The 26,564-nt window shown below is 38.5% G+C and overlaps 2 protein-coding genes across 2 annotated transcripts in view; one reads left to right on the forward strand and one right to left on the reverse strand.

Moving 5' to 3' along the window:
* Positions 1-9,070, forward strand: grxcr1a (glutaredoxin and cysteine rich domain containing 1 a). The gene is made up of 4 exons (XM_053630710.1): positions 1-620; positions 4,917-5,156; positions 6,092-6,157; positions 8,771-9,070. The coding sequence occupies exons 1-4, from the start codon at positions 213-215 to the stop codon at positions 9,023-9,025; spliced, it is 969 nt and encodes a 322-aa protein (XP_053486685.1). The 5' UTR covers positions 1-212; the 3' UTR covers positions 9,026-9,070.
* A 1,322-nt stretch (positions 9,071-10,392) lies between these two features.
* The window catches only part of slc30a9 (solute carrier family 30 member 9), a 30,404-nt gene continuing 14,232 nt past the window's right edge, over positions 10,393-26,564 (reverse strand). The window contains 12 exon segments of the mRNA XM_053631100.1: positions 10,393-17,316; positions 19,578-19,691; positions 19,811-19,940; positions 20,037-20,202; positions 21,587-21,694; positions 21,876-21,947; positions 22,095-22,134; positions 22,233-22,368; positions 22,503-22,558; positions 25,456-25,558; positions 25,957-26,024; positions 26,459-26,517. Coding sequence (XP_053487075.1) covers positions 17,272-17,316; positions 19,578-19,691; positions 19,811-19,940; positions 20,037-20,202; positions 21,587-21,694; positions 21,876-21,947; positions 22,095-22,134; positions 22,233-22,368; positions 22,503-22,558; positions 25,456-25,558; positions 25,957-26,024; positions 26,459-26,517 — 1,097 coding nt within the window. The 3' untranslated portion in view covers positions 10,393-17,271.

Here is a 26,564-nt window from a genome sequence, read left to right on the forward strand (position 1 = left end):
TGGCACACATGCATGCATTATTAACTTGCTCAGTAACACTGGCAATGAGGCTGCTGAAGTCTGCCTCAGAGCTCAGCCTTTTCCTGAGGATTTTGTACCACTAAACACTGCTGGAAAATATGGAGAAATAAAGGAAATAAAGCTTACCTGTTCAAGAAACCGGTGGATTAAAGCAACATTCTGTGGAAGATGTAAGCTGTTTTGGAGACGCAATGGAGCGGACTTTGTTAACAGTGGAGGGTGAAAAGCCCCAGAAGCGGGTGAGGTTCAGGGTGGCTTCAGGGAGCAGTGGCCGGGTTCTGAAGGAGATGTTTAAAGATGACGGGCCGTCTGACTCTCTGGACTCGGACTGCACCAGTAGCTCAGAAGTGGAGCGAGCCAGCACACCATCCACCAGTGGAGAGCCCAATGGTCACATTGCAGTGTACTTGGGCTCTGAGTTGGACGACAGTGAGACCGAACCAGATGATTTGCTCCTGTATGCTGGAGCCAAGGACAAGGACAGAGTGTTCAGCACCAAACGGGTCAACATCCTGAGCAAGAATGGGACAGTGCGGGGAGTCAAGCACAAAGTCAGTGCTGGTCAAATAGTATTCGACAACCTGACCAAAGTCACTGAGGTAAGTAATTTAAGCACAAAAATTTAAAGACTGCTCTACAGCAGAGTACCCAAAGGGACATGCTGAACCACCTGCTCTTTTTCAAGCTCTTCTTGCCTTTCTCATCCCAATGCAAACAGAATTTGAATTAGATTTGTCCTAATAATGTGTTGGGGCCTCAATTAAAAAAAAAACCTTTTTTAAACAGAATTATCTGTCCCAGATGTCCTCAGGGGGGTCAGGGTCTCCTTCCTGATCAGTGATTGGTTACACATTCTCTCTGACTCTCTTATGCTCTGGCTGGGCAAACGAGCTTTCTCAGAGGCCAAGGTCACTGTACAATGAAAGATTAATGAGAGATTTCTTTAAGTGTTTCAGTTAAATTAATCAGCTTAATGAATTTCCCAGACTTCCACTTTCTGCTCACTCTCTCAATGGCTTTCATTGGATATCAAGTTCAATGCACTTGTACTATTTGTGCAGTTGAATTTGTGGAGTTAGGATCAAATATTTTCTGGAGTATTGAGTCTAACTTGTTTAAGTTAGTGATGTATGATGCAGAATACAAAAGTAAGTTAATTTAATCGTTTTCCGTGATGAAGTAAAACTGCAGGTCTACCACTGTAGATTGTAGTCTTAGTCACAAAGTCCACAAAGTCCAAGCACAAGTCTCATGAAAATGTTTTTTTTTTTTAAATGATTTATCTGGGCAGTAAAGGGTTACTTGGTATATTTGGTGTATAGCATTAAAATAAATTCATGTTACCAATAATATACTAAATGTACTGAAAAATACTTGGATTTTCCAAAAAAGTTCCTGATATTTTGCAAGTTTGAACAACACAGGTGCATTTCTCAAACTTCTCCATGAGGCACCCCAGCTGTTCCATGTTCTGATTAAATTTCACCACCACATCCGTGTAAACTTCACTAGATATTAATCTGACAAACCTGATGTGCCAGTTGTTGAAATACACATGTGTAAAGGATTATAATTCAGCTTTCATTCTGGCACATTGATAGACGTGTCATTGTGTCAAAAGGAGTACTGTCAATGCACAGTCCACCAAACCGGACTCTCAACATATGAACATCCTCATTATCCACTTTATCACAGTCACTATGGGCATGCCAATCAGGCTACCATGCATGTTTTTGGACTGGGGGAGGAAACCGGAGTACCCGGTGGAAACCCCTGCAGAACATTTACATTTTACATTTATTCACTTAGCAGATGCTTTTATCCAAAGTGACTTACAAATGAGAAAGATACAAGCAGAACATGCAAACTCCTCACACACACGGTAGGAATCGAACCCCCAACCCTGGAGGTGTGAGGAGAACGCGCTAACCACTAAGCAACTAAGCAACCATGTGCCCGATTGCAAACGTAAACGTAAACGTGATGCTTCCATATGGTACAATGAATTTCCGACGGTACAATGAGTCCAAACTTGACATTTTTATTCATAAATGTTTATTCATAGCAATATTTCAGAAGAAACGCTGGTGAGAAGCACACTGATGTCTGAGTACAGCTTTCTGTTATTCACAGAGATCACACTGTACTTGTGTGATGTGATTAACCAGTGATGTAGTCTCAGAGACCAGCACAGTTTAGTGATTTCACTCCTCTAAACATCCCCTGAAGATCACTTGTCATACATTTGTTCAGTGATTCAGTTCACCCTTTCTGTTTTTTTTTTTTTACACTTTCCACTCTGTTTAAAATAATCCAATTTGATATGACCCCATGACCTCACAGTCAAGGTTTTATTTTTCACATCTCACAACTACAGGGTCCACAGTTTGATTCTGAACTTGGGTTACTGTCTGTGTGGAGATTCTGTACATGTTTTCCCCATGTTCATGCAAGTTTCATCCAGGTTCTCTGGGTTCCTCCCACATCCCAAAAACATGCCCAAGGTGTGAGTGAGTATGTGAATGTGTGTGCACGGTGATGAAATTGTGATGAATTGCTTCAAACCCATTGTTCTTGGGATAGACTCCGGACTTTGACTCGGACCAGGATAAAGGTTACTGAAGATGAATGAATGAATAAATGCTGCAAAAAATGACATCTTAATAAGTAAAAATATCTTTAATATTGGTGTTAATATTTCTTATTATGAGATTATTATAAATCACATATAAGATTATTCAGCTTGTTTTAGATGCATTTATTCATTTCAATCTTTACATTTTCTTATTTTATTGGCAATTAATTTTGCTTCTTTTAAAATGATCTGTAAAAAGAACAAGATGCTTTCAAGCTTGAAATGAGTAAAACATGTCTAGAAATAGGTTTAAGCATTGCGTTATATATTGAGTTTATTGCAATCATAAAATGGATATTATTGTAAAACACTAGATAAACGTAACTATATTCAGGATATTGTCATTTGCTAAGATGAATGAGTGAATGAACTATGATATATCCTGTTGGCTTTTGCATTCAGAACAGAATTCATACTGATTTTTCTCCTTTATTGGTTTTAGGTTGGAGCTGACACTGTTTTTAAATTCCTAATTATGATTTAAACACTTAGGGGGCATGGTGGCTTAGTGGTTGGCACATTTGCCTTGCACCTCCAGCACTGGGGGTTCAACTCCTGTCTCCACCCCATATGCACAGAGTTTGCATGTTCTCCCTCTGCTTTTGGGGGTTTCCTCCAGGTACCCCAGGTTCCTCCCCCAGTCCAAAGACATGCATTGTAGGCTGATTGGCATTTCTAAATTGTCTGTAGAGATTGTGGCCTGCAGTGGGCTGGTGTCCCCCTCCTCATACCCCAAGTTCCCTGGGATAGGGTCTAGGCTCCCTGCAACCCTGTGTAGGATAAGCAGTACAGAAAATGGATGGATGGATTTAAACACTTTAGATCAGTGCAGAAATGCTGAAACACTGCTCATTGCTGTTTATGAAAAGATTAAAAGGTTATAGACTCTTTCCTACAGCATTCCTACCGTAAAATTCCTCATCACCATTTGCCTTGCACAGTCACATTTTGGCATATGCACCTTTTAAGCATCTCACACACTACAGAGTGTGAAGTGTGAAGATCTGATTCACACTTTAACACATGACTTGATGTGCTAGAAGTACAAATGTAATCACAGCCACAGTGGCTCACAAAATCCCACGAAGGCTTGCAACTCCTAAATGAAAGAATTTCTTGAAAATATGAGGAAATAGAGTTAAACAATATTTCTATATGTATTTTGATTGTGATTGTGATTTTTAGTCACTGATCAATGTTTCAATTTACTTTATTCATTCATTCATCGTCAGTAAGCATTTTGTCCTAGTCAGAGTTGTAGTGAATCCAGAGTCTATCCCGGAAACACTGAACATGAAGTGGGAATACACCCTGTGTCACAGGACACCATTCAATTAACTCCAATTCAAATGTTTGTGTAGAGTTTTTAACTATAGAAGAGTGATGCCATGATTGTCAAAGTATTTCGCCTTTTTAACGCTTAAACATGAAACTTTTTTGCAGCACTGAATCTAAAATATGCATTTAACCATTTGCTTGCATCAAACACATTTCAGGTGACAACATGTTTAAAGATTGTTTACAAGGTTTCTTTGCTGATTTGTTGTATTTTACTAATTTTGGACAATAAAGTTGTTCTAATAACTTAATTATGACTTACAGTATAATTAAGGTAACATGGTGGCACTTTCTAATAGACCTTGTCAGTCAATATCACAATATCACTGAAAGTCAAGAAACAAAAAATTAGAGAATTTATTTTTCTTCTTCCCTTGAGCTTCAGGAAATTCATATGATGCAATTTCCTGTTGAACATGTGACTTGTGGTATAGAGTGTTTAGGTAACAGGGTTGGGTGAATGTTGTGGGACAAAATGAATTGTAGATTTTTCATCACCTATAATGGATGACTCGTGGAAAATGATGTTTCTAGCATTAAGCAGATTCACACATTAATGCCAATATTTTTAATACAATTTTGGAAAATTTAGTTACGGTGACTATGCCATATATTATTATATATTGTTTTTTGTACAACTGCTGTAAATTTTGTAGGTTAATTATTTGAATTATGCATATAGCTAGTTATGATGGACACCTTACCCATGTTTAATATGTCTTCTATCTTTAGATTACATGCATATTTGTACATTTTATATCATGGCACCCCAATCATGGAATCACCAAGACTGGTTTTACAGAACAGGCTCTTGAATGCGTGTGAATACATATGATACATTTTAGAAATGGACAGAAAGATAAGCTCACTTGATTAAATGTGCTGAATTCATGTGGTATCTGTTCTTTTCTCTGCACTGTAGCCTGAGCTGACTCTGGAGTTTGGCCGGATCGTGATCTACACCACCAGTTTCCGTGTGGTCAGGACGACGTTTGAACGCTGCGAGCTGGTGCGCAAGATTTTCCAGAACCACAGGGTGAAGTTCATGGAGAAGAACATTGCTCTGGACAGCGAGTATGGCAAGGAGCTGGAGGCACGCTGCAGACGGGTAGGAGAGCCCCCACCCCTCCCTGTAGTCTTCATCGATGGACACTACCTGGGGGTCAGTGCTCTCTCTACAAACTGTGAGACTTCTGCTTTTATTCATAAGCTTTTTTCATTCTATGGTTGTGTTTACATAATAAAGAACTATAAGATCGTACAAATATATTTATTACAAGAAGATATGACTATAGTTGTCAGTCAAAAGTTTTTGAGCGGCCAAAATTTGTGCATTTTTGTTTAAATGATCTCATTTTAATGAAAAGTGAATATAGCTGAATTGAGAAATGTTTAATATCGAAGGTTTAGTGAATTGAGAAATGTTAGAAATACCTACAGCTACTGTAGTTTGGAACAATCTAGACGAGTGGCCATCAACCCTGTTCCTGGAGATCTACCGTCCTGAGAACTTTAGCTCCAACCATAATCGTGTCTACCTGACCATCTAATCATTAGAATTTCTTAAGAAGTTCTTGATCAACTAAAAGATCTCAAGGAAGAGGGTTGGTGATCACTGATCTAGACCTTTATGACTCTTATTAGTTTCTAGCAACACATCACATATTTATGTTTTACAGTCAAACACTTGCTATGAGTGTTTTATCTATGAGTTTGACAGGTTTACTCTCCAAATATACCTGCTCTTACTAAAATACTCATTTAGAGTCCCATTAGGATCTGAGAGTGAGCAGTTAAAAAGCGCCAGATAGATTTAGGTTCTCTTCTTTGACTGCTATACTGTATCATTTAGCTTTGTCTGTAGTGATAATAGTGAGTAAACTGTAATAAAACATAAGAAACTCCAGGTGTTCAAAAACTTTTACCTGGCATCATAGTATGTAGTATGTATATAATTTTCCCTTTATTAGTATTAATTAAAAGTTGGTGTAAGCCTTGCCATGATGGTATAAATTAAATGTATATTAGGAAAAGTATATAAAAAAACCCATACATTTTTATACATATATTTAAAGCTTTGCTTATTTTTTTTTACAGGGTGCAGAGAAAATATTGAGTATGAATGAATCAGGGGAACTGCAAGATCTCCTGACCAAAATTGAGGTAAAATGAACATGAAAAAGCACTTTTTGGACAAATGCATGTGATAATAAGCAGAAAACTTAAACTTCTACTGCTATTTCGATCAGCTAATGATAGACCGGTAGACTACCTAATATAATTCTCAGTGAGTTTTGTGACCTGTGTCAGAATTTCAAACTAATACCACACACACATACACACACACACAGACACACACACACACACTTTGCTTACAATTTGCTTGCATAGCATGCACTGCCAGTCAAAACACGTTCTTTCTGAATTTCTTATGTTTATGGCTGTTAGTGCCACAGACAAAACAAAAATGCTCTGAATGGCAATTAAAGAAGCTGAAGATTAAACAACTGATATATCAAATTCTTAAATCTTTACTGGCTGCTCTTAGATGCTAATGAGGCTTTACATTTGTGCTTTATCAAAGGCACACACATTAAACAAATAAAGCCTGAAAAGAAAACACTCAGATAGTGTAAGAATCAATTGCAAAAACAAATATATGCTTCCACAGATGCCTAAAGAGTGTCAAGGTCAAGATAAAGACCTTTTCCTCGAGTTAGTTTCAGATTGTTTCTATCAAGATGAAACGTTTCAAACAGTTCTCAGGTCACTTATATTTATTCCTTGATTTCTATCATTTTTGGTTGAGGTTTAATCATGAAATGTTAGTAGAATGTGTGCAAAAACTGTTGACTTCTCATATAGTATATGGCCAGTAAGATTTATATATTGTCTATGGGGTGAAAAATATTGCCAATTGTACTTGGTAGAGGTATGGAGTATTCACTAGATCTCAGTGAGAATTGCATTCACTAGATCTTGAGAATTACTACACAAATGTTAAATGTTAAAAAGGTTAGAACTCTGGGCTTCATGGTGGTGCAATGGGTAACGTAACCATCTCACAGTTCCAGGATCTCTCATTTGGTCCTCAGTGACCTTAAAGCTGCAGCACTGAACAAATGTGCTAATGGTAGCTAGCTACCTACTGAACCACTGAAATGTCTTACCTGTTCAGCAGAAAAAAGACATCTCTGTGTCAGACTTCAATCCCTTCAGATCTCTCTCAGATGTCGTCACCTCTCAAAAACCATGCTGATATTTATTCTCGTTTTAGCACGGGTTCTGTCCCTTTTCCTTTTATACTGCAGGCTCTCCTCAGTCGAGGTTTCTTGGTTTTGACAACAGCTGATTTCCCAGATGTCAACAATAATTGTGTTTAGAACCTCTATACCATCTAGATGACAAGTTTAAATTCTAAGCGAGTCTTTTAATGACAAGCTACAAACACTCCACCATCCTCAGCCCCCACACACACGTGATATAGTAGCTGGATCTTCTTCTTTCTGTTTACGGACGTGACGTAACCACGCAAAGGCGTGGTGACAACAAAGGACATGCAAATTAATATTTTTATTTTTAACCAAAAAAAGGTCAATACTGCAGCTTTAAGCTCTGGTAACTGCCCATGTGTGAGTTTTGCATGTTCACCTGGGTTTCCTCCTGGTTCTCCAGTTTCCTCCCACTTCCCACCAATGGCACTGCTGACTCTAGATTGGAACTAGGTGTAAATGAGTGTGTAAATGTGTGTGTGCTTTGTGCCATGTGATGGATTGGCATTCTATCCAGTGTTTATTCCCTCCTTGTGCCAGTGTTTCTGGTATTAACTCTGGATTCACCACCATCCTGACCAGCATAAAGCATTTTCTGAAGATGAATAAACAAAAGAATATAGAACCCTAATTAGCTTTGGGTTACCCTTTAGCATCGGGAGCCTCTATGTAGTTCTATGTAGATCATTACAAAGATGGTTTCAAGTAGAAGCTAAAAAACCTTAATTATCCAAAGAATCCTTAAGGAAGTCTTTTTCCCTCCACCTAAAAGTGTCATGTATTAATTAATGCAGTAATTTGGCAGGCACATTTATCCCAAGTGGATTACAAGTGGCGGAATCCAATGCCGGAACAGAGCTGTTACAGGAGCTGACAATTGATCTTTGCAAAAAAGAAATCAAGTCAGGATGCGAGACAAATGTTAAAGAGCACTGAGGTCTGAGTTATGACATGATTAAGTACAGACACATCAGTAAACTGTCAGAAATTATGGATTGGCATCAGTAAATGCCATGTGAATAATGGATAATGTCAATATTGCTTCAGCAAATGAAATAGCATTTGTGTGCACACACACGCATTTGTCTTACAATCCTTGTGAGGACCTTCCACTGACATAATTATTAAAGAAACCTACACCCAAATCTAACCCTAACCTTGGCAACCAAAATGAAGCCTTTTAGTTCTTTTAGGTTTTTTTTTTTAAATACAAGCCTTTGTCATTTTTCTTCATGGGGACAAGCCAAATGTCTCCACAAGGTCAAAAAATGTCAGTTATTCCTATCCTTGTGGGGTCATCTGGTCCCCACCAAGATATAAAAACATGCCCCCCCCCCCCCCCCCCCCCCACACACCCATTCATCATTCATGAGTCATGTGCTGCATTACTGTGACTCAGGCTCTCACAGAAAAAACCTGCACCAGTTCCCCCATAAAAGTACTCCACTTCCACAGCTGCCTTTCTCTCAAGTGTGTGTGTGTGTGTGTGTGTGTTGTTCCACAGAGGGTACAGCACCCCCACACATGCCAGACGTGCGGCGGCTTTGCCTTCATGCCCTGCTCTATGTGCCATGGCAGCAAGATGTCTGTGTTCAGGAACTGCTTCACGGACTCATTCAAAGCCCTCAAGTGCACAGCATGCAACGAGAACGGCCTTCAACCGTGTCCCAGCTGCTCCCATGAAGTGCCTGCACACCTCTCTCAGTATCCACCCACCTTCTTCTCGCCATGTAAAGAACTGTACCAGAAAAAAACATAAAAAGACAACTGTCCCCCCCCCCCCAGTCTGGTGGGATTGTTAATAAATGATGTTTTTAAGAAAGCCTGTAAAAGCATTTGATTCTTCATTCACTTTTACTTTCATGTCACTGTGTGTCTGTGAAGATTCGCCTATCGGGTCATTTAATACTCCACAACAACAGTCATTTCCAGTCTGCAGTCAGATTGCCTGTGTCCTATTACACTATAATGCTGTAATCGAGTAACAAAAAACATTGCCAGGAAATCAGAGATACAGCTCATGCCTTCTATGACCCCAGAACATCACGAGCCAAAATTCAACTGATTGAGAGATACGATGAATGATAAAGATTTGAATGAACTTTTACAGTTCAGTCTGCTGGGTGAGATCCCAGGATACATCCACTAACCCAGAGACTCTCGATTTCTTTTGCAACCAGGGACCTCTAACATTAAAATACATTTCTCTTACACTTTGTAGCCACCTTCATCCAACTACTCAAAGATTAATCTCATTATTTAAATGTTGCATTAATATTCTGAATATATATATATATATATATATATATATATATATATATATATATATATATATAAATACATACATACATACATACATATATATATATTGGAGCTATAAAGTTTTTATTCCTGAACCTTCCACATTAATTAGGTTGAACATGACATTATTTATAGGTGACTTGTTTTTGAGTTATTGGGGGTTTAATTTAACATATTTAAATCAAGTCATTAAATTTAAACTAAATTTAAGGAATTGCAGACCCCTGGCTATACTTTATGACCCCTTGGGGTCCCCGGATCCCATTTTAGAAGCATTTCTACTTACAGATTTTTGCACATTTTTATATAGTACAGAACCACTTACCTTGAAATTGAACTGATTATGTTTAGCAGAGAGGATCTAGATTAGGCATAGACATGTACATTACACACATACGACTCTCTATAACTATCAGATGTATAATCTGCATGTTTGTTGATTTCGTTTTCTTAATTTAACTGTGCATTTTAGAACATGGGTTTGAAATCAAACTATGTAGTAACTATGAGGGAGTAACCATGAAAGCAACCATTAAGTGGCTGCTCAGTTGTGTCATGCAGAAAAGCACCAACAAAATGGCTCTATGTGTAGCCTTTACACCTGCTGTTGCTGTCTTTCAGCAAGAAAAACAAACTCTACAAAATAAAGCTACACATTTCTACTATTCCAGTTACAAGCAATTGTTATTAGAAAACCTTTGTTACTTCCATACCTTAGTTAGAGGACCTATGTTGAAGTAGTGTATCTTTAAAACATACTTAAATACATAAAATTTGACTTTAAGGACCTTTAAACATTCAATATTTGGACATTGGGGAAAAAAGTGTACCTGTAGAGTACTGTTCTTTCTGATAGTGCACATGCCACGATTATCAGAGACATCAACAGCAAATAATGGGTGTGCCTAAATCAATCATTGAGTAAAGTGTTGAGTGGGTAGTGAACACACTAATGAATTTAGCAACACCAAGCAAGCTAGGAGTCTATGAAAGAACAGTAACCAACAACATGATGCAACCTGAATTTCAGTGAGTAGACATATATTTTAATATCTGGAGTCAAGACTAAAAGCAAGAAATTGGAACATGGCTGCATTACAGACTAAAACAAGGATCTGGTCATGTCGATAGGTCACTGACTTTTGATTGTAATTTGCAATCAAGAATAACATTTTGATGTTAATTAGTCCTTTTACATAAAAAAAACGAGGATGCTGTATATTAAAAGGCTATATATAGTCTTTATATAGCCTGTATATAGAACCAGTCAAAATCCAACAAGATGGAGCACAAAGCTGAGAACTGGATCCATGTTCAGATGATTACAAACCACACTGGATGTTGATGCATCAAATAGCCTATAGATTACATTGCAAAGTGACATCAAAGCTCAAAATCACACACACACACATACATACATACATACATACACACGTACATAAAATATCCCAAATTAGAAGGTGTCTTTCCTTGTTGGCTGCACAGTTCAGGATGGATCCCAGAGCCGATGGTTGATCTCTCAGCAGAATGTACCACATTGATACTGTGAGGACGGAGGACGGAGGATGGAATATGGTGGTGTATTTGGTCTCTGTGCTCTCATAGCCCTGTACAATGCTGCTTGATACTGATGCCACAAGGCAGCATTGTAAAGAGGCTCAAAGCGCAGAGCAGAACAGCACCAGAAATTATTTATCCACATGACAGAAGAGGAGGGCCAGGAAATAATGAAGATACTGCTGTTATTTCCAGGTTTTTTCTTTCTTCTTCTTAAAACATACAGCCATGAATAACAACAGAGAAAGCAAAAATGAAGTCATGGTCAGCTGCGCCCCCACTGGTGCGCCTACAGAGGAAATGCAAAGGAAAGGTTAACAGCATACTAAGAAACATTCACACGAATATCAGGTGTATAGGCTATAATATCAATGAACCTGGACATGCATGCATGCATACAAAAAAAGATGGATGGATCACAGATTATTAAAAAAAAAAACAAAAAAACAACAACAACAAAAAAAACACACCAACAACCAAAATGTACCATAAAACAACACATCGACATTTAGATCAAATCGATCAGCAGGATCCAGCGCGAGCCTTATTATTATTATTATTATTATTATTATAATTATTATTTATTCAGATACAAGGACAAACATGATCTAGGTAATCTTTGGAAACTGCATATAGACATCATGTTTCGAAAACAAACAAACAAAAAAGACAAATGCTTGACGGTTTTTACTTTAAGTCGGTGATGGAGGGAGGACATGCAGCAGCAGATTCAGTCGGTGTACATCTACCTTTCTCTTTCTTCACGCTGAGCGCCACAGATATATTATATAAATATATATATTACTGATCGACTCGCTTCTCTTATAATTAGGATATTCCTCTGTAAGCACTAATTAAATCAGTCGTAAATGAATACACACTGCGGAAAAATATACAACAATTAAAACAACAATTTAACGCTAAAATCCTCTTTTCGAGAAATTCCACTCGGTCCATGTCGGCTCTCTGACGCTGCTGAAATCCGTCACACCGTGTGAGGAGCTCGTGAAGCGCTTGATGGACTGCTGGAGTTCCCGTGGGCTTTCTTAATGGAAGGCGGCCTCAACCAATCAGAATGCAAGACGGGTCTCGGGGATCACTCGGCTGACCAATGGTGTTAGCGCATTTCAGGCTCGTCTATTTCACACAAGGAGGTTTGAGTGGACAAATAGGTAAGGTGCTTTATTGTCATTGTATACAATACAACGACATTTAGTTTGGCAACTCTCAGACAACAACACGAGCATTTAAACATAAAACTCTGAAAGGAATTTAAATGAAGAAGTTAAAAAAAAGAAGAATTAAGAAATAAATAAAGTGAATAAAGAAGAAATAAACCGCGCACTCTGTATGTAGCTAGCCTATATAAGCGTAAATATTAAACAAAAGAACGGTCAAAAAACCTCAAAACACCACAAATCGGCTTAATTCAGTTTCATAAATTAATGAATTTATTCAAACAATTCTTTAAAAGGTTTAACAAAATGCATCTGAAATGCATAAACACTTAAAATAGCTTAGACAGTAAGGATGTAACAGAATACAAACATATTATTTAGTTCAGACTGAAAGCTGGAAGGTTCATCTGGTTGAGACTAGACCTACTGTAGGCATCAGGATTAGAATTTTGCTATCCTGCAGGATGCACCAAAAAAATTCTCACAAGCAGGTTTTCATCTTAATGCAGATGCAAGCAAGCGGTCAGGTATGTAACTCACAGGACAAGTAGATCTATTTGTTCATTAAGATGAACAACACATTTACAGCACCTTAGTGCATTACAGAATTTACCACATCCTTAGTACCTGCCTGGACATGTTCAAAGGTGGTATAAATTAACTGACTAGCTTGTTTATATTATGAGAAAACGAAACAACTATATTTGTAAGAAAACATCACAAACAAATATTAGATTCTTCCCTCTCAGAAACTGTCATTTTCCTTGTCGGGGGCATGGTACCATCAAGGGTACATCTTTTGTATGTTTAGCATGTATCCGTTACCTGGTAAGGTGAATAGTAAGGTAGTGTATCTTTAAAAAAGAATTACGGTATATACTTGGACCTTGAGGAGTACTGATGTACTTTTAAAACTTTACTCTAAAGCTAATTAAAGGTACACCACATGCACCTTTCCAAGTAAAGGATACATGCTAAAAGTACAAAAGACACCACCCCAGTGACAAGGAAAAGTACAACCTGGTACCTTTAATTCTGAGTGTAGCGTATGGGCGATTACCACACATTTCTTTGTGCTGACAAATGAACAGAAAAGTTTACTTAAGTTCACCTATAAAGGAGTAATGAGTTCATGAATTTTTAGCCAAAGGTATTTGTAAATGAATCAGTACATTACAGTGCATCCGGCGAGTATTCACAGCGCTTCCCTTTTTCCACATTTTATGTTATGTTACAGCCTTATTCCAAAATGGATTAAAATCATTATTTTCCTCAAAATTCTACAAACAATACCCCATAATGACAACGTGAAAGATGTTTGTTTGAAATCTTTGCAAATTTATTAAAAATAAAAAAACAAAAAAAAAGCACACGTACATAAGTATTCACAGCCTTTGCCATGACACTGAAAATTGAGCTCAAGTGCATCCTGTTTCCACAGATCATCCTTGAGATGTTTCTACAACTTGATTGGAGTCCACCTGTGGTAAATTCAGTTGATTGGACATGATTTGGAAAGGCACACACCTGTCTATATAAGGTCCCACAGTTAACAATGCAAGTCAGAGCACAAACCAAGCCATGAAGTCCAAGGAATTGTCTGTAGACCTCCGAGACAGAATTGTATCGAGGCACAGATCTGGGGAAGGGTACAGAAACATTTCTGCAGCATTGAAGGTCCCACTGAGCACAGTGGCCTCCATCATCCGTAAATGGAAGAGGTCTGGAACCAGCAGGACTCTTCCTAGAGCTGGCTGCCTGGCCAAACTGAGCGATCAGGGGAGAAGGGCCTTAGTCAGGGAGGTGACCAAAAACCCGATGGTCACTCTAACAGAGCTCCAGCGTGTCCCTGTGGAGACAGGAGAACCTTCCAGAAGAACAACCATCTCTGCAGCACTCCACCAATCAGGCCTGTATGGTAGAGTGGCCAAATGGAAGCCACTCCTCAGTAAAAAGGCACAATGCAGCCCACCTGGAGTTTGCCAAAAGGCACCTGAAGGACTCTCAGACCATGAGAAATGAAAGATTGAATTCTTTGGCCTGAATGGCAAGCGTCATGTCTGGAGGAAACCAGGCACCACTCATCACCTGGCTAATACCATCCCTACAGTGAAGCATGGTGGTGGCAGCATCATGCTGTGGGGATGTTTTTCAGCAGCAGGAACTGTGAGACTAGTCAGGATCAAGGGAAAGATGAATGCAGCAATGTACAGAGACATCCTTGATGAAAACCTGCTCCAGAGCGCTCTGGACCTCAGACTGGGGCAAAGGTTCATCTTCCAACAGGACAATGACCCTAAGCACACAGCCAAGATAATGAAGGAGTGCCTACAGGACAACTCTGTGAATGTCCTTGAGTGGCCCAGCCAGAGCCCAGACTTGAACCCAATTGAACATCTCTGGAGAGATCTGAAAATGGCTGTGCACCGATGCTCCCCATCCAACCTAATGGAGTTTGAGAGGTCCTGCAAAGAAGAATGGGAGAAACTGCCCAAAAATAGGTGTGCCAAGCTTGTAGCATCATACTCAAAAAGACTTGAGGCTGTAATTGATGCCAAAGATGCTTCAACAAAGTATTGAGCAAAGGCTGTAATACTTATGTACATTTGCTTTTTTGTTTTTTATTTTTAATAAATTTGCAAAGATTTCAAACAAACTTCTTTCACGTTGTCATTATGGGGTATTGTTTGTAGAATTTTGAAGAAAATAATGAATTTAATCCATTTTGGAATAAGGCTGTAACATAACAAAATGTGGAAAAAGTGAAGCGCTGTGAATACTTTCCGGAAGCACTGTACATTCTTTCAGAGATGCTTTTTCAGATGGAAAGATATTCTGTATTAAAAACATGTAAAATCCATCCATCCATTTTCTGTACCACTTATCCTGCACAGGGTCATGGGGGAGTCTGGAGCCTATCCCAGGGGACACAGGCACAGGGACAGGGTACCAACCCATTGCAGGGCACAACCGCACTACGAACAAATTTTTTTTTTTTTTTTTTTAAAAGAGATGCCAATCAAGCTACTACGCATGACTTTGGTCTGGGAGAGGAAACTGGAGTACCCACAGAAAGCCCCCAATGGGAGAACATACAAGCTCCCTGCACACAGGGCGGAGGAAGGATTCAAACCCCCAACCACAGAGGTAATTGTGAATGTGAAATGTGCTAACCACTAAACCACGGTGGTAGAATTGAATTATATAGTCCTGCATTATAAATATTTATTCACAGAATTAAAAAAAATTGCTTCCATTGTGAGTTTCAATTAAATGGCTTTCTGTTTATTTCTCAAGACACAGAAACATGTCTGTTGTAATCTCATATCCGCTATAGACATGGTGTAGAGATACTATTTCAAAGAACCTCTGTATTAGTAGTAAGTAACAAAGGATGGTTTATTTAAACAATGACATTTATTCACTTTGCAGAAGCAGAATTTTATCCAGTCACTTATCAGTGAGACAGGATACAGTCCAAGCATAAAGCCGAGCACCTCTAGCAGCCCTGGGATTTGAACCCATGCCCTTCTTATTATTAGCTCAGAATCTTAACTGCCGAGATGTCACTTCTCTCACCAATCTGTGATTGTTCATTTTTACTTGATGTTGGTAAACCCAAACCTTTTTCGCCTCCCTGTTCATAACATTAAATTCTAACCACTAAGCTGTTTAGACTGATACTGTGTTAGCTGTGTGCTAGTGTTGTTAGCAGAGGATGAGGATGTAGATGAAGAGCAAAACCTGTTCTGTACAGAACTAAAGAGAACAGTCAAAGTAATCACAGGACTCTGATTCTTTACCAGACATTTCTCAATCAGTGTTATAAGAAGGGGTAATCAAATATATAACAGTGAATCCTTAGGGATGTCCTGTGTTGGGATCTAACTTCATGAACTTTTGCTATGTGGCAGTTTGCATTATAAGGTAGTTTACACTAAAAGGTCAGCCACGACAGCTTGGGCGGTCATCTTTGTGATGAATGGCATAGGATGAGAGATGGGTTCAACTTATATTAGCTCTCTTACTGTCAAGGTTGACACTGTTACTTCCATACGCTTAATCTCATTCATCATACAATGAACTCAAGAAAGACTTACAGTGAATACCTGTCAGAGTTTTAAAAAAAAAAACCTTCCCATAAACTTGACTATTTTAGAATCAAGCATATCATCTCAATATACTGTCACAATATATGACTTAATATATTATCATTATTAAATTAACCCATACATTTCATTCAGTGAGATGACAAAATACAATTAAGCACCTTCAGTTACTCATAACTTGAGGGGAAAATTTATTTTCTATATTATATAATCTATATTATTATAATCGTCAAAAAAAAAAGCCTAAGGGATTTTTGTCAAAAACATTTCTGAGAGTATCCCAACCTATATAGTATCACTCATCCTTGTATTCTATACTTACTTGTACAGGGATTAAAACACTTGTGGAATAAGCAGAATTTTTCCCCCCCTGAAGGTTACCTGACCTGTTGAAAGGAGTTAACTTGGTCTACAAATGAGATTCATCAGACACCTGGTGAGCTTAAACCAAAAACCTGCTTAATCTCCTTTGTCGTATATCTATGCATCAGCTCAGAATGCTGTTTAAGGAGCAGCTCATGGTTTTCATTTCCAACTTAACACAATTTGTAAAGATATGAAAGCGTTCCTACATCAGCATTACTACATTAAAACACGAGTCGACTTCAGGAGTGTAAGCTTACTGGGTCTAGTGTATAAACTCTTTTGGACCTAACGGAACACCTTCTGCATTATTAGCTTACAGAAGTATCAGACATGGGGATTGAGCGAGCGCTACAATGACGGGGTACTGATGGAAAGTAAGACTTCATCTGGATGGTTGGTTAGAGCTGGTTCAGTAGAGGTGAAGAACCAACTAAACCTCCTTCAACTTGGCCGGCTTCTTCTCTGCCGCACAGACGCTGTGCTCCTCTCCGGCCTCACAGGATCTCCAGATCAACGTGCCGCACTTCCGGATTGCGTTGCTGTTTTTTGGGGGGGAAAAAAAGAGAATGCTGTCAATTTCAGTGTGAAAGATGACCTTGAAGAGGAAACAGTCAAGACACAGGTTTTAACCAGCTGCAGGATTTGGTATACTCCAGCCACCTTGGTTATTAGACAATAATCCTCCAGGATTACACAATTTTGCAATTGCTGAAATTATCGCAAAATCAAGCAAACTCTGCAATATTCGGAGGAGCTTGCAATTTTTCAAAATTACGTCAGACTTTCTGCAGCTTTGGGTCAAAACGTGTCATGTAACGTAATCACAACGTGCACTCAGTCAAAGCCCTCTTCGATTCACGTGTGCCAAACATGAGTACAGCTAAAAGGTCTCATTTATCAACAAAGATCACTGTGAAAGAGTCATTAAACACTAAACTACATTTTCTGAGATTTTAACAGAGGTGATTGTATAGCATATCATAAGAGATCATAATGTTTGCATCCGTAAATTTTAATTAAACTGGTTAATTTTGAGCTTTTTTCCCCACTATTTTTATAGTTTAAAATATTTTCGTCATGTCGGCATCACAGGCACTGATGTGGCAATGTACTATAGTACTTCGATGACGCATCCGTGTCTCATAATTATTCATGAGACTGCGTGTTCTTATCCTATGAATAATTAAGAGACAGCGTCTTCTCATGACAACACCCTAATCCTCTTCCTCCCCTACCTTGCCCTGCCTTTTATTTCCCTGTAATTTAATTCAAAAAGTGGCCTTTCATATATTCTAGATTCATTACACATAAAGTGAAGTATTTCAAGCCATTTTGTTGTTTTAATCTTGATAATTACAGCTTACAGCTCATGGAAATCAAAAATCAAGTATCTCAAAATATTCAAATAAAGAATTTATAATACAGAAATGTCGACCTTCTGAAAAGTATGTTCATTTTCCACATACTTTCACAGATCTATTATTTCTGACTGATAAACACTATGTAGCATTATGCTTGATTCCCCTGAGGGAACATAAAATATTGAGTAAGGGAGGAATTTGTCGTTTATTTGAAGAGGAGAAATGACAAAGTGGGCTCAGTTTGCATGTGTGTACCGTAATTTCCGGACTATAAGCCGCTACTTTTTTCACACGCTTTGAACACTGCGGCTTAAACAATGATGCGGCTAATTTATGGATTTTTATGGGCTAACGAGCTTCATGCCGCCAAAACATTTAGCCTCGTCACATCGGACCAATGAAATTACCGAACAGGTCACAGTGGACCAATGAAACTGTTCGAATTAAATCAAACGCACTCACACTAAATTCTTCAGATCAGTCATTTTGCGCTTCATGCACACACCCTCATCATGGAAAACACACGAAGAAATGCATATGATGCAGCTTTCAAGTTAAAGGCGATCGATCTGGCTGTCGAAGAAGGAAATAGCATGCAAAGAGCAACTTTTGCTCAAGTCTGCCAGTGGATCCTAACAGCGTGGAGCAGTGTCAAAAAATCTACTATCACCAACGGGTTTCGAAAGGCTGGACTGCTGCGTGATGAAGAGGACAGCACGAGCTCAAGGGCGAATTTGCCTCGAGACGTAAGTGACATTGAGAGCGACAACGAAAGAGAGACTGAGGAAGTGTGTGACGAAGTACCGGTAATTCTGAGGCTGTTCAATTCTGACACTGAAGAAGACGACTTTAGTGGTTTTAGTGCGCAGGAGGAAGATGAAGATAGCGATCAATGACTTTTCCTGGTAGGCAACTGTATTTTTTATTTTTTTAACCAGCCATGTTACAGGCACTGTTCGGAAAAAAGCATTTACGGTACGTATTTAATTAAAAGTTAAAAAAAAATCTTTGTGTAACATCTTTCTGTGTAAATATCTCATGTTACAACGTGGACACCTGCGGCTTATAGACAAGTGCGGCCTATATATGTACAAAAATTTTTTTCTTTTTAAAGTTAGTGGGTGCGGCTTATATTCAGGTGCGCTCAATAGTCCGAAAATTACGGTAGTAGTAAATCTAGGCTGACAGTACAGGGTCAGCTTCCGTATGTGAAAGGACACATTGTCCGTTGATATAATGTCTGTAAATAAAGGGACATGGTGGTCCAAAATAAATCACTCTCATGGTAGGCTGAGGGAGGAGGGAAAAAAGAAAAAGGACATATCATGCAGCTTGTGTTCATATTCTTTTAGCACAAATGTAGAAACATAACAAAGAATCCACATAAAACAGAACTGACAATGTTAGTGTATTTGTGTATTTCAACAAGACTGATGCACCTTGAGCTCTTTCTCCAGACGGTCCACCTCTGCCCCCAGGGTGTCGATAATGTTCTCCCCATGCTTCAACATAAAGGCCTCCAACTCCTCAGGAGTTTTCACCTGCTGAATGTCCTACAACCAGAAAAAAACAAACAAAAAACAAAACAAAACACCACTCACTTTCTGTTACACAAAAGATACACTGGTACACTAGTGTGCACTAGTCCACAGTGTGATCGTTCTGTACGTACGTTTAGGATCTGATCAATGTCCTGCTTTTCCAAATAGGACCGTGTAACTACCCGTCCATCAAAGTCCACCTCAGCCTTGAAGCGCACTTTACTCAGTCCTATATCGGTGGCCTTCACGTCATGAATCGCTCTGAGGAAATAACAGAACAGAACAAATTCTAGTCTGTATGCACTCATCCTCCACAGACTTAGCCCTGCTCTGTTGATCCGTGTACCACAGATTTACCTGACAGCAGGGTCGTTCTCCAGGAACTCTGTGAGCTTCTGCACATGCTCGGCCTGGATGGAACGACCCAACAGAGCCTCCGTATTGGTGTAGATGAGGAAGGCTGAGACAGTTCCCAGCAAAGTGCCTACACCCAGGGAACCAAGACTGTCATAATAAGGGTTACCTAAAAGACACGGAAAGTACATCAATACCTAGCAGCTCTCAGTCTATGTTTAGTCATAGTAACAGTCACAGAAGTAGTAAGACATGACAGCAGTAAGTTATGGTCAACCAAGGAACTTCTTCAGTCCAGTTATTAATATATATTAAACCACAGTGCTGTTTAATTCTCAAATTTGATTGGTTCACAGATGTTAACTAATTTTCTATAACAGCAACCCTGACAGTAGCGCTAACTGTAAGGCAAATTACAGATTTATATATTAATGCACACATTCTAACACACTGTTTTCTATAGTAACAACTTACACAGGGACTTCCATGGTGGATGCTCCACTTAAACAGATTAAAAATGCATGCAATAGTTGATATGGTGAAGGTTTTTCTGAGGAGACATTTATTTAACATTTAGTCTCGTGTTTTAGTCTCCAAATTGCCGTGGTATTACAGGAATAAAACAAGTGGGACATGTTATAGGATAATCAATAACTTCAGGTGGTGTGATGTGGCTCAACATGATTCTGCATTATTTTCCTATAGCAGCACACCCTGGTGGTGTTTTATTCCTCTTTTACCTTGCCAATGATTACAATAAAATAAAATAAAAAATTTAAGAACAAAATGTCATGTTTTTTATCAGTATATAGTTATATATCTTTAATGTTGTGCAAAATCATCTGCAAAACAAGTTCATTCCCAATATGACATTGCTGCTAAACAGTCGTTTCCTCACCACCCTGTTCAATGGCATAGGACTACAATAGTCACAAACAGTTTTGCACTCAATTCTCCATCAGTGAACAGTTAATAACTTCAATAAAACAGACTTCATGTGAAAACTATAATGAATTTCCTGTTTACACGGTTGCACCTTTGACCATGTAGTACACAAGTATAGAAAGGAATTATTTATAATTGCTTTGCTCATTATGAATAAATTTATATCCTGAATTTATATATTTCTGTAAAGCTGCTTTGTGATAATGCCCATTGTTAAAAGCACTATACAAATAAAACTGAATTGAATTCAAATCACAGTTTTTCTAAATGAACCAAGTAAAGGTAGTCATCCAAACAACTACTTAAGAGAGAAATTATGTGGTGTAAACTCTGTTAGACCATACAGAATATTGAAGTGTGAGGATGCGGAAGGCAATGCAGAGCCAAATAAACTAAAGAATCGCTAGTATACAAAACAAGCTGAATGTTCATTAAATTGAAAATTATTATATTACCTAATATAAACTTGTGATATCAGTACAATGAATGAAGTAAATGTATATGCAAGTAAATGATATAGTATGACAAATGAGTGAGTACTGACATAGTATATATGGTAACTCCGAAGAAAAAGTTTATGGTAACAGATTCATTATGTGTGCATTCACCTGTCAGTGAGGTCAGACCCATACAGCCTGCAGCAATCACCACACCCAGAACAGCTGCAGCATCCTCCAGCAGGACCACATTCGTACTGGGGTCACGACTTTGCATTACTGAAACATACACGAACAGCAACACCCTCTTGTATTGCTCAAAGACAGGAAATAAAAGCCTTTAAAAGGAACCAACCATATATGGGCTGGCATAAATGCAAAAACACCATACAAATAAAAATAAAAAGTTTAAAGCAAACCTTTGAAACATTTAATTGAACTGTTTAAAGGTGTATCATACCATATTCATAGAACGAGAGTCCTTGCTTATGAGAACTCTTCTTGATTTCATTAATGGCCACCAGGAGTGTTGCTGTGTGAGGGAAACATAAGAACTTGGCTATGATTAATAATCTTTACATCTACATTTAAAGGAACAGTTTACAATTGTAATTATTTCCTTATGTGTTGTACCAAAAATAACTGCAAATGTATGATATTTAACAGGATAAACTATTACCTCCTTCTGAAACTAGAGATCCAGCTAAAATACAGTATGCCTGCGTCAAAAATACAGATATTAATGGTATTAATATTAAAACATGTTATAATTCTTCTAACTGCACTCTTCTAAAAATCTAAATGAACAGTCACTAACCCAGAGCAGCGAATCTATTGGGTGAGGGTGCATAAGTCCCATAATGCCGTGGTACCAGGACAGGCCGGCACCCATCATGAAAATGCCCACTCCGCTGATGAGGGAGGCGATGTAGCGCATGTTGGAAAAGCCGTACCTTTTAAACAGAAGAAAATAAGGAACACCTAAATGTCTGATCTCTGACTATTAACAAAATCTGCTATGGGTTCTTCAGACTCAAATACTTTGCGTAGTGTTTGTAAGTAAAGTTACCTGGTTGCTTGTACTTACGGGTGGCCAGGGTCAGGGTTACGCACAGACTGACTTATTCCCAGTGCAAGAAGAGCCTGAAGGAGAAGTAAAAGATAAGAGAAATAAAAACCTAGAGTAAAACATGAAATCAGGAAAATACTGTATTCAGAGACACCAACATTGCTAAAAAGAAAACTGTAGCAGGCACACATGTTGTTACCTAACATACAGCAGTGCACAAGAGGGCAATTTCCCACATGTAAACCAAGCAACAATAAGAAATCAGAGAGGCAAAAAGTCTGCAATGACCACTAATTAAGCACCTTTTATTGTTACTGCCATCCTGTTTTCTATTGGCTCACAAGACCAAGGTGCATGAAGTCACAGGTCAAATTTCACCTAAATTAAACTGACATGAAACAAAAGGAACCACCACCATAAAGAGATCTGCATCTCACTTGTGCCGTGTCCTTTCCCCTTCTGTGGATCAGCTTTTCAGTCACTCAAATTTTACACTGGATGTTAAAAGTCTACACACCCCTGTTAAAATGGCAGATTTCTGTGAAAAGGCAGAACCTTTTCTACCTATTGTGTAATTGTAACCCATGAATTAAAGTGAAAAAACAATAAAAATCATTTTAGGGGGGAAAATGGAGGGGTTTGGGGTGGGGGGGGTGACAATAACCTGGTTACATAAGTTTGCACACCCCTAAATTAATTAATAAACTAATAGTTGAAGCACCTTTAGATTTTATCACAGCATTCAGTTTTTTGGTTAAGAGTCAATCTTTTTGGCACATCTTGACTTAGCGATATTTTGCCATTCGTCCTTGCAAAAGAACTCTTACTCTGTCAGATTGGCTGGGCATCAGCCCTGTCCACAGCCCTCTACAGGTCACCCCACAGATTTTTGATTGGATTTAGGTCTGGCTGGTCCATTCCAAAACCTTGAACTTATTTTGGTGAAGCCATTCCTTTGTTGATCTGGAGGTTTGCGTTGGGTCATTGCCATGCTGAAAGTTGAAATTCCTCTTCATCTTAAGTGTTGCAGCGGAAGCCTTAAGGTTTTGCACCAAAATTGACTGGTGTTTGGAGCTGTTCGTTCTTGCCTCCACCCTGATTAAAGCCCCGATTCCAGCTGAAAAAAAGCAGGCCCAAAGTATGATGCTGCCACCTCCATGCTTCCCTTTGTGGATGGTGTTCTTTTGTTGATGTGCTGTGTTTTTTGTGTCAAACATATCTTTTGGCATTATGGCCAAAATGAAACTTTGGTCTCATCAGACCACATGTTATTCCATATGGTTTTGGGGGATTGGATATAGTTTTTTATTTATTTATTGGTTTAAAAAGACTTCAGTCTTGCCACCTTACCTCATAGCCCAGAGATATGAAGAATTCAGGAAACTGTCAAATGGAGGGAGCAACCAGCACTTGCCAGAAATTGCTGCAATTCCCTTAATGTTGCTGTATGCCTCTTGGCCGCCTCCCTGACCAGTTTTCTCCTGGTCTTCTCATCAATTATAGAGGGATGTCCTGTTCTTAATAATGTTACTATTGTGCCATATTTTCTCCACTTGTTGATTATTGTCTTTACAGTGTTCCATGGTATATCCAATGCCTTGGATATTTTTTTGTAACCTTCTTCTGATTGATATTTTTCAACAATGAGATCCCGTACCTGCTTTGTAAGCTCTTTGCGGACATGTCTTTTCCAATTGGATGTTACCAAGAAGATATCAGAAAAATCTAATAGAACAGTTGTACTTTACTTTGATTAATCAGTCACTTTAATTGCTGGCAGGTGTATACTAATTAGTATTTAACAGGAGTTTGAATGTAACTGGTTTCTGAACACTGACCTTCCACAATTCCTCCAAGAGCACAGCAACTACTTATCCACAAGTCACAAAAAAGAGCCAAGGACAACATCAAAGGACCTACAGGCCTCTCTTACATCAATAAAGGTCACTGTTCATGACTCCACTATCAGAAAGACACTGGGCAAAAATGGCATCCATGGAAGAGTGATGAGGTGAAAACCACTGCTAACCCAGAAGAACATTAAGGCTCGTCTGAATTTTGTCAAAACACACCTTAATGATCCTCAAACCTTTTGTGAGGATGTTCTGTGGAATGAGGAGTCGAAAGTGGAAATGTTTGGAGGGCAGGGGTCCCGGGACATTACATCTGGCGACAGAGAATTCCACAAAAAGGACATCATACCCATGGTCAAGCATGGTGGTGGAAGTGTGATGTGTGGAGATGCTTTGCTGCTTCAGGGCCAGAAAATCCTAAAGGAGAATGTCTGGTCTTCAGTCTGTAAGTTCAAACTTAAGCGCAACTGGATTATGCAGCAAGACAATGATCCCAAGGAATAAGACCTAGTCCTAGAAGTAAGTGAAAGACTGATCTCCAGTTATTGGAAGCGTTTTTTTTGTTGTTATTGCTGCTAAAGGTGGCACAACCAGATTTTAAATTTAAGGGGCAATTAGTTTTTCACATGGGTGATTGGTGTTGAATAACTTTTTTGCATCAATAAATAAAATAAAGTAAAATAAACTGTATTGTCTGTTTACTCAAGTTGCCTTCTAAAATTAATTAGTACGAGCTCAGGATGGGAAAAATACCTTTTCCCAACACTGTATGCAACCAGGTTATTGTTTATAAATAAATAAATAAATAAAATTCTCCCCTAAAATTATTCTTTTTCACTTTAATTAATAGGATAAAATTACACAACAAAAGGTACAAAAGGATCTGACATGATTTATCTTAATTACATTTTTTTTTACATCACGAGAACCTGACAAATTAACAGGGTTATGTAGTTTTTTTATATACACCGTATTCTTTCTGGTCTGCTTTATGTTCAGAAAATGTTCAGGTGTCTCCTGTATCGCTGTGGCTAAACTATAGATGTTGGCACCTCTGTATATTAAACCCAATATCACTAGCACAGCAACTGAAAACAAAAAGAGTGAGAATGTATGACCTGGTTACAGGTATCTGCCAGGGAATGGATGGCCTCTGAGAACATGCTGGCTGATCCAGTATAAACCCACGCCAGAAGTTTGAAAAAGAAATTCAGTCCGTTTCTGAGAAACAAAAACAAAATGAAAAACAAAAAACAAAACACTAAAAAAAAAAACCTTCAATTCTTACATCAGCAACAGTGACAAGGCAAGAAATTACAGCTTTAGACGAACACAACCTAGGCTATTAATGGAGAACTTCTGGCTGTTTGGGGAAGATAAACAGATGCATTTGACAGGGACCTGGTGGATCCCTCATGTGAGCGCACATGTTTTAACTCAATCTCTTTAATCTAATAAAATAATCATATGGCCATTTCTGTCCTGCCTGCCGAACTCAAACTGCTCTCATTAAGTGATTTCTATGGCACGCAACTGAATTTTCAGTATTAACTGCACGTGATAGCTTACTGGCTCTTTACAAAGTTACTGAAGGACTTAAGCATATTTGGAAAACTTACATGCATATAGCTACCATCACCACCTTTCCTGGCCCCTGGAGGAAAGTAGCCCTTTTGCCTGATCGAGGCTGTGGAAAGAGGTTTTAATGTTAAAACAAACTATTTAAATGATGAATGAACTTAACAATAAAGGTGCATAACTGTGATGATCGTGCCAGCAGTGCCCCATTCATGTGGTTCAACAAGGTAGGTCATGCATGTCTATTAAAGATTATGGATCGTATCAGAAATAGTACAGGAAATGTTAGAGACGGTGGACAAATGCTAAAAGAAGAACATTGCTTCCACTTTTTCTTCACAAGAATGAACCAGGCAGGATTAATTAAAAGTTCAGTGCAGTACTAGAGAGCACATAGATATTCTGTATCAACTATTTATTGCAAAATTATTTTTCAGGGCTGCAGCATTTTCCTTCTTTTACTACAGATAGTGTTTTCTGAAGCTGATGCTGGAGGAGAATAAGCCTTTTTGGGTGGCAAATTGTCCAGACATAAATACTCACTTTTGTGTTTCCCCAGAAATCCTTGTACTCCTTTAACAACTGCTGATTGCGGAATATATCTAAGGATATGGTGAGAGATTTAAAAAACAAAAAAACAAACAAACAA

This window comes from Ictalurus furcatus, chromosome 8 (assembly GCF_023375685.1).
Source record: "Ictalurus furcatus strain D&B chromosome 8, Billie_1.0, whole genome shotgun sequence".
In the NCBI taxonomy this organism is placed as follows: Eukaryota; Metazoa; Chordata; class Actinopteri; order Siluriformes; family Ictaluridae; genus Ictalurus; species Ictalurus furcatus.

What these genes read in the sequence shown, in the direction of transcription:
- grxcr1a (XM_053630710.1), top strand. Translation starts at nt 213, where the DNA reads ATGGAGCGGACTTTGTTAACAGTGGAGGGTGAAAAGCCCCAGAAGCGG. An exon ending in ACCTGACCAAAGTCACTGAG is followed by an intron (nt 621 to 4,916) that starts GTAAGTAATTTA and finishes TCTGCACTGTAG; the next exon opens with CCTGAGCTGACTCTGGAGTT. An exon ending in TCGATGGACACTACCTGGGG is followed by an intron (nt 5,157 to 6,091) that starts GTCAGTGCTCTC and finishes TTTTTTTTACAG; the next exon opens with GGTGCAGAGAAAATATTGAG.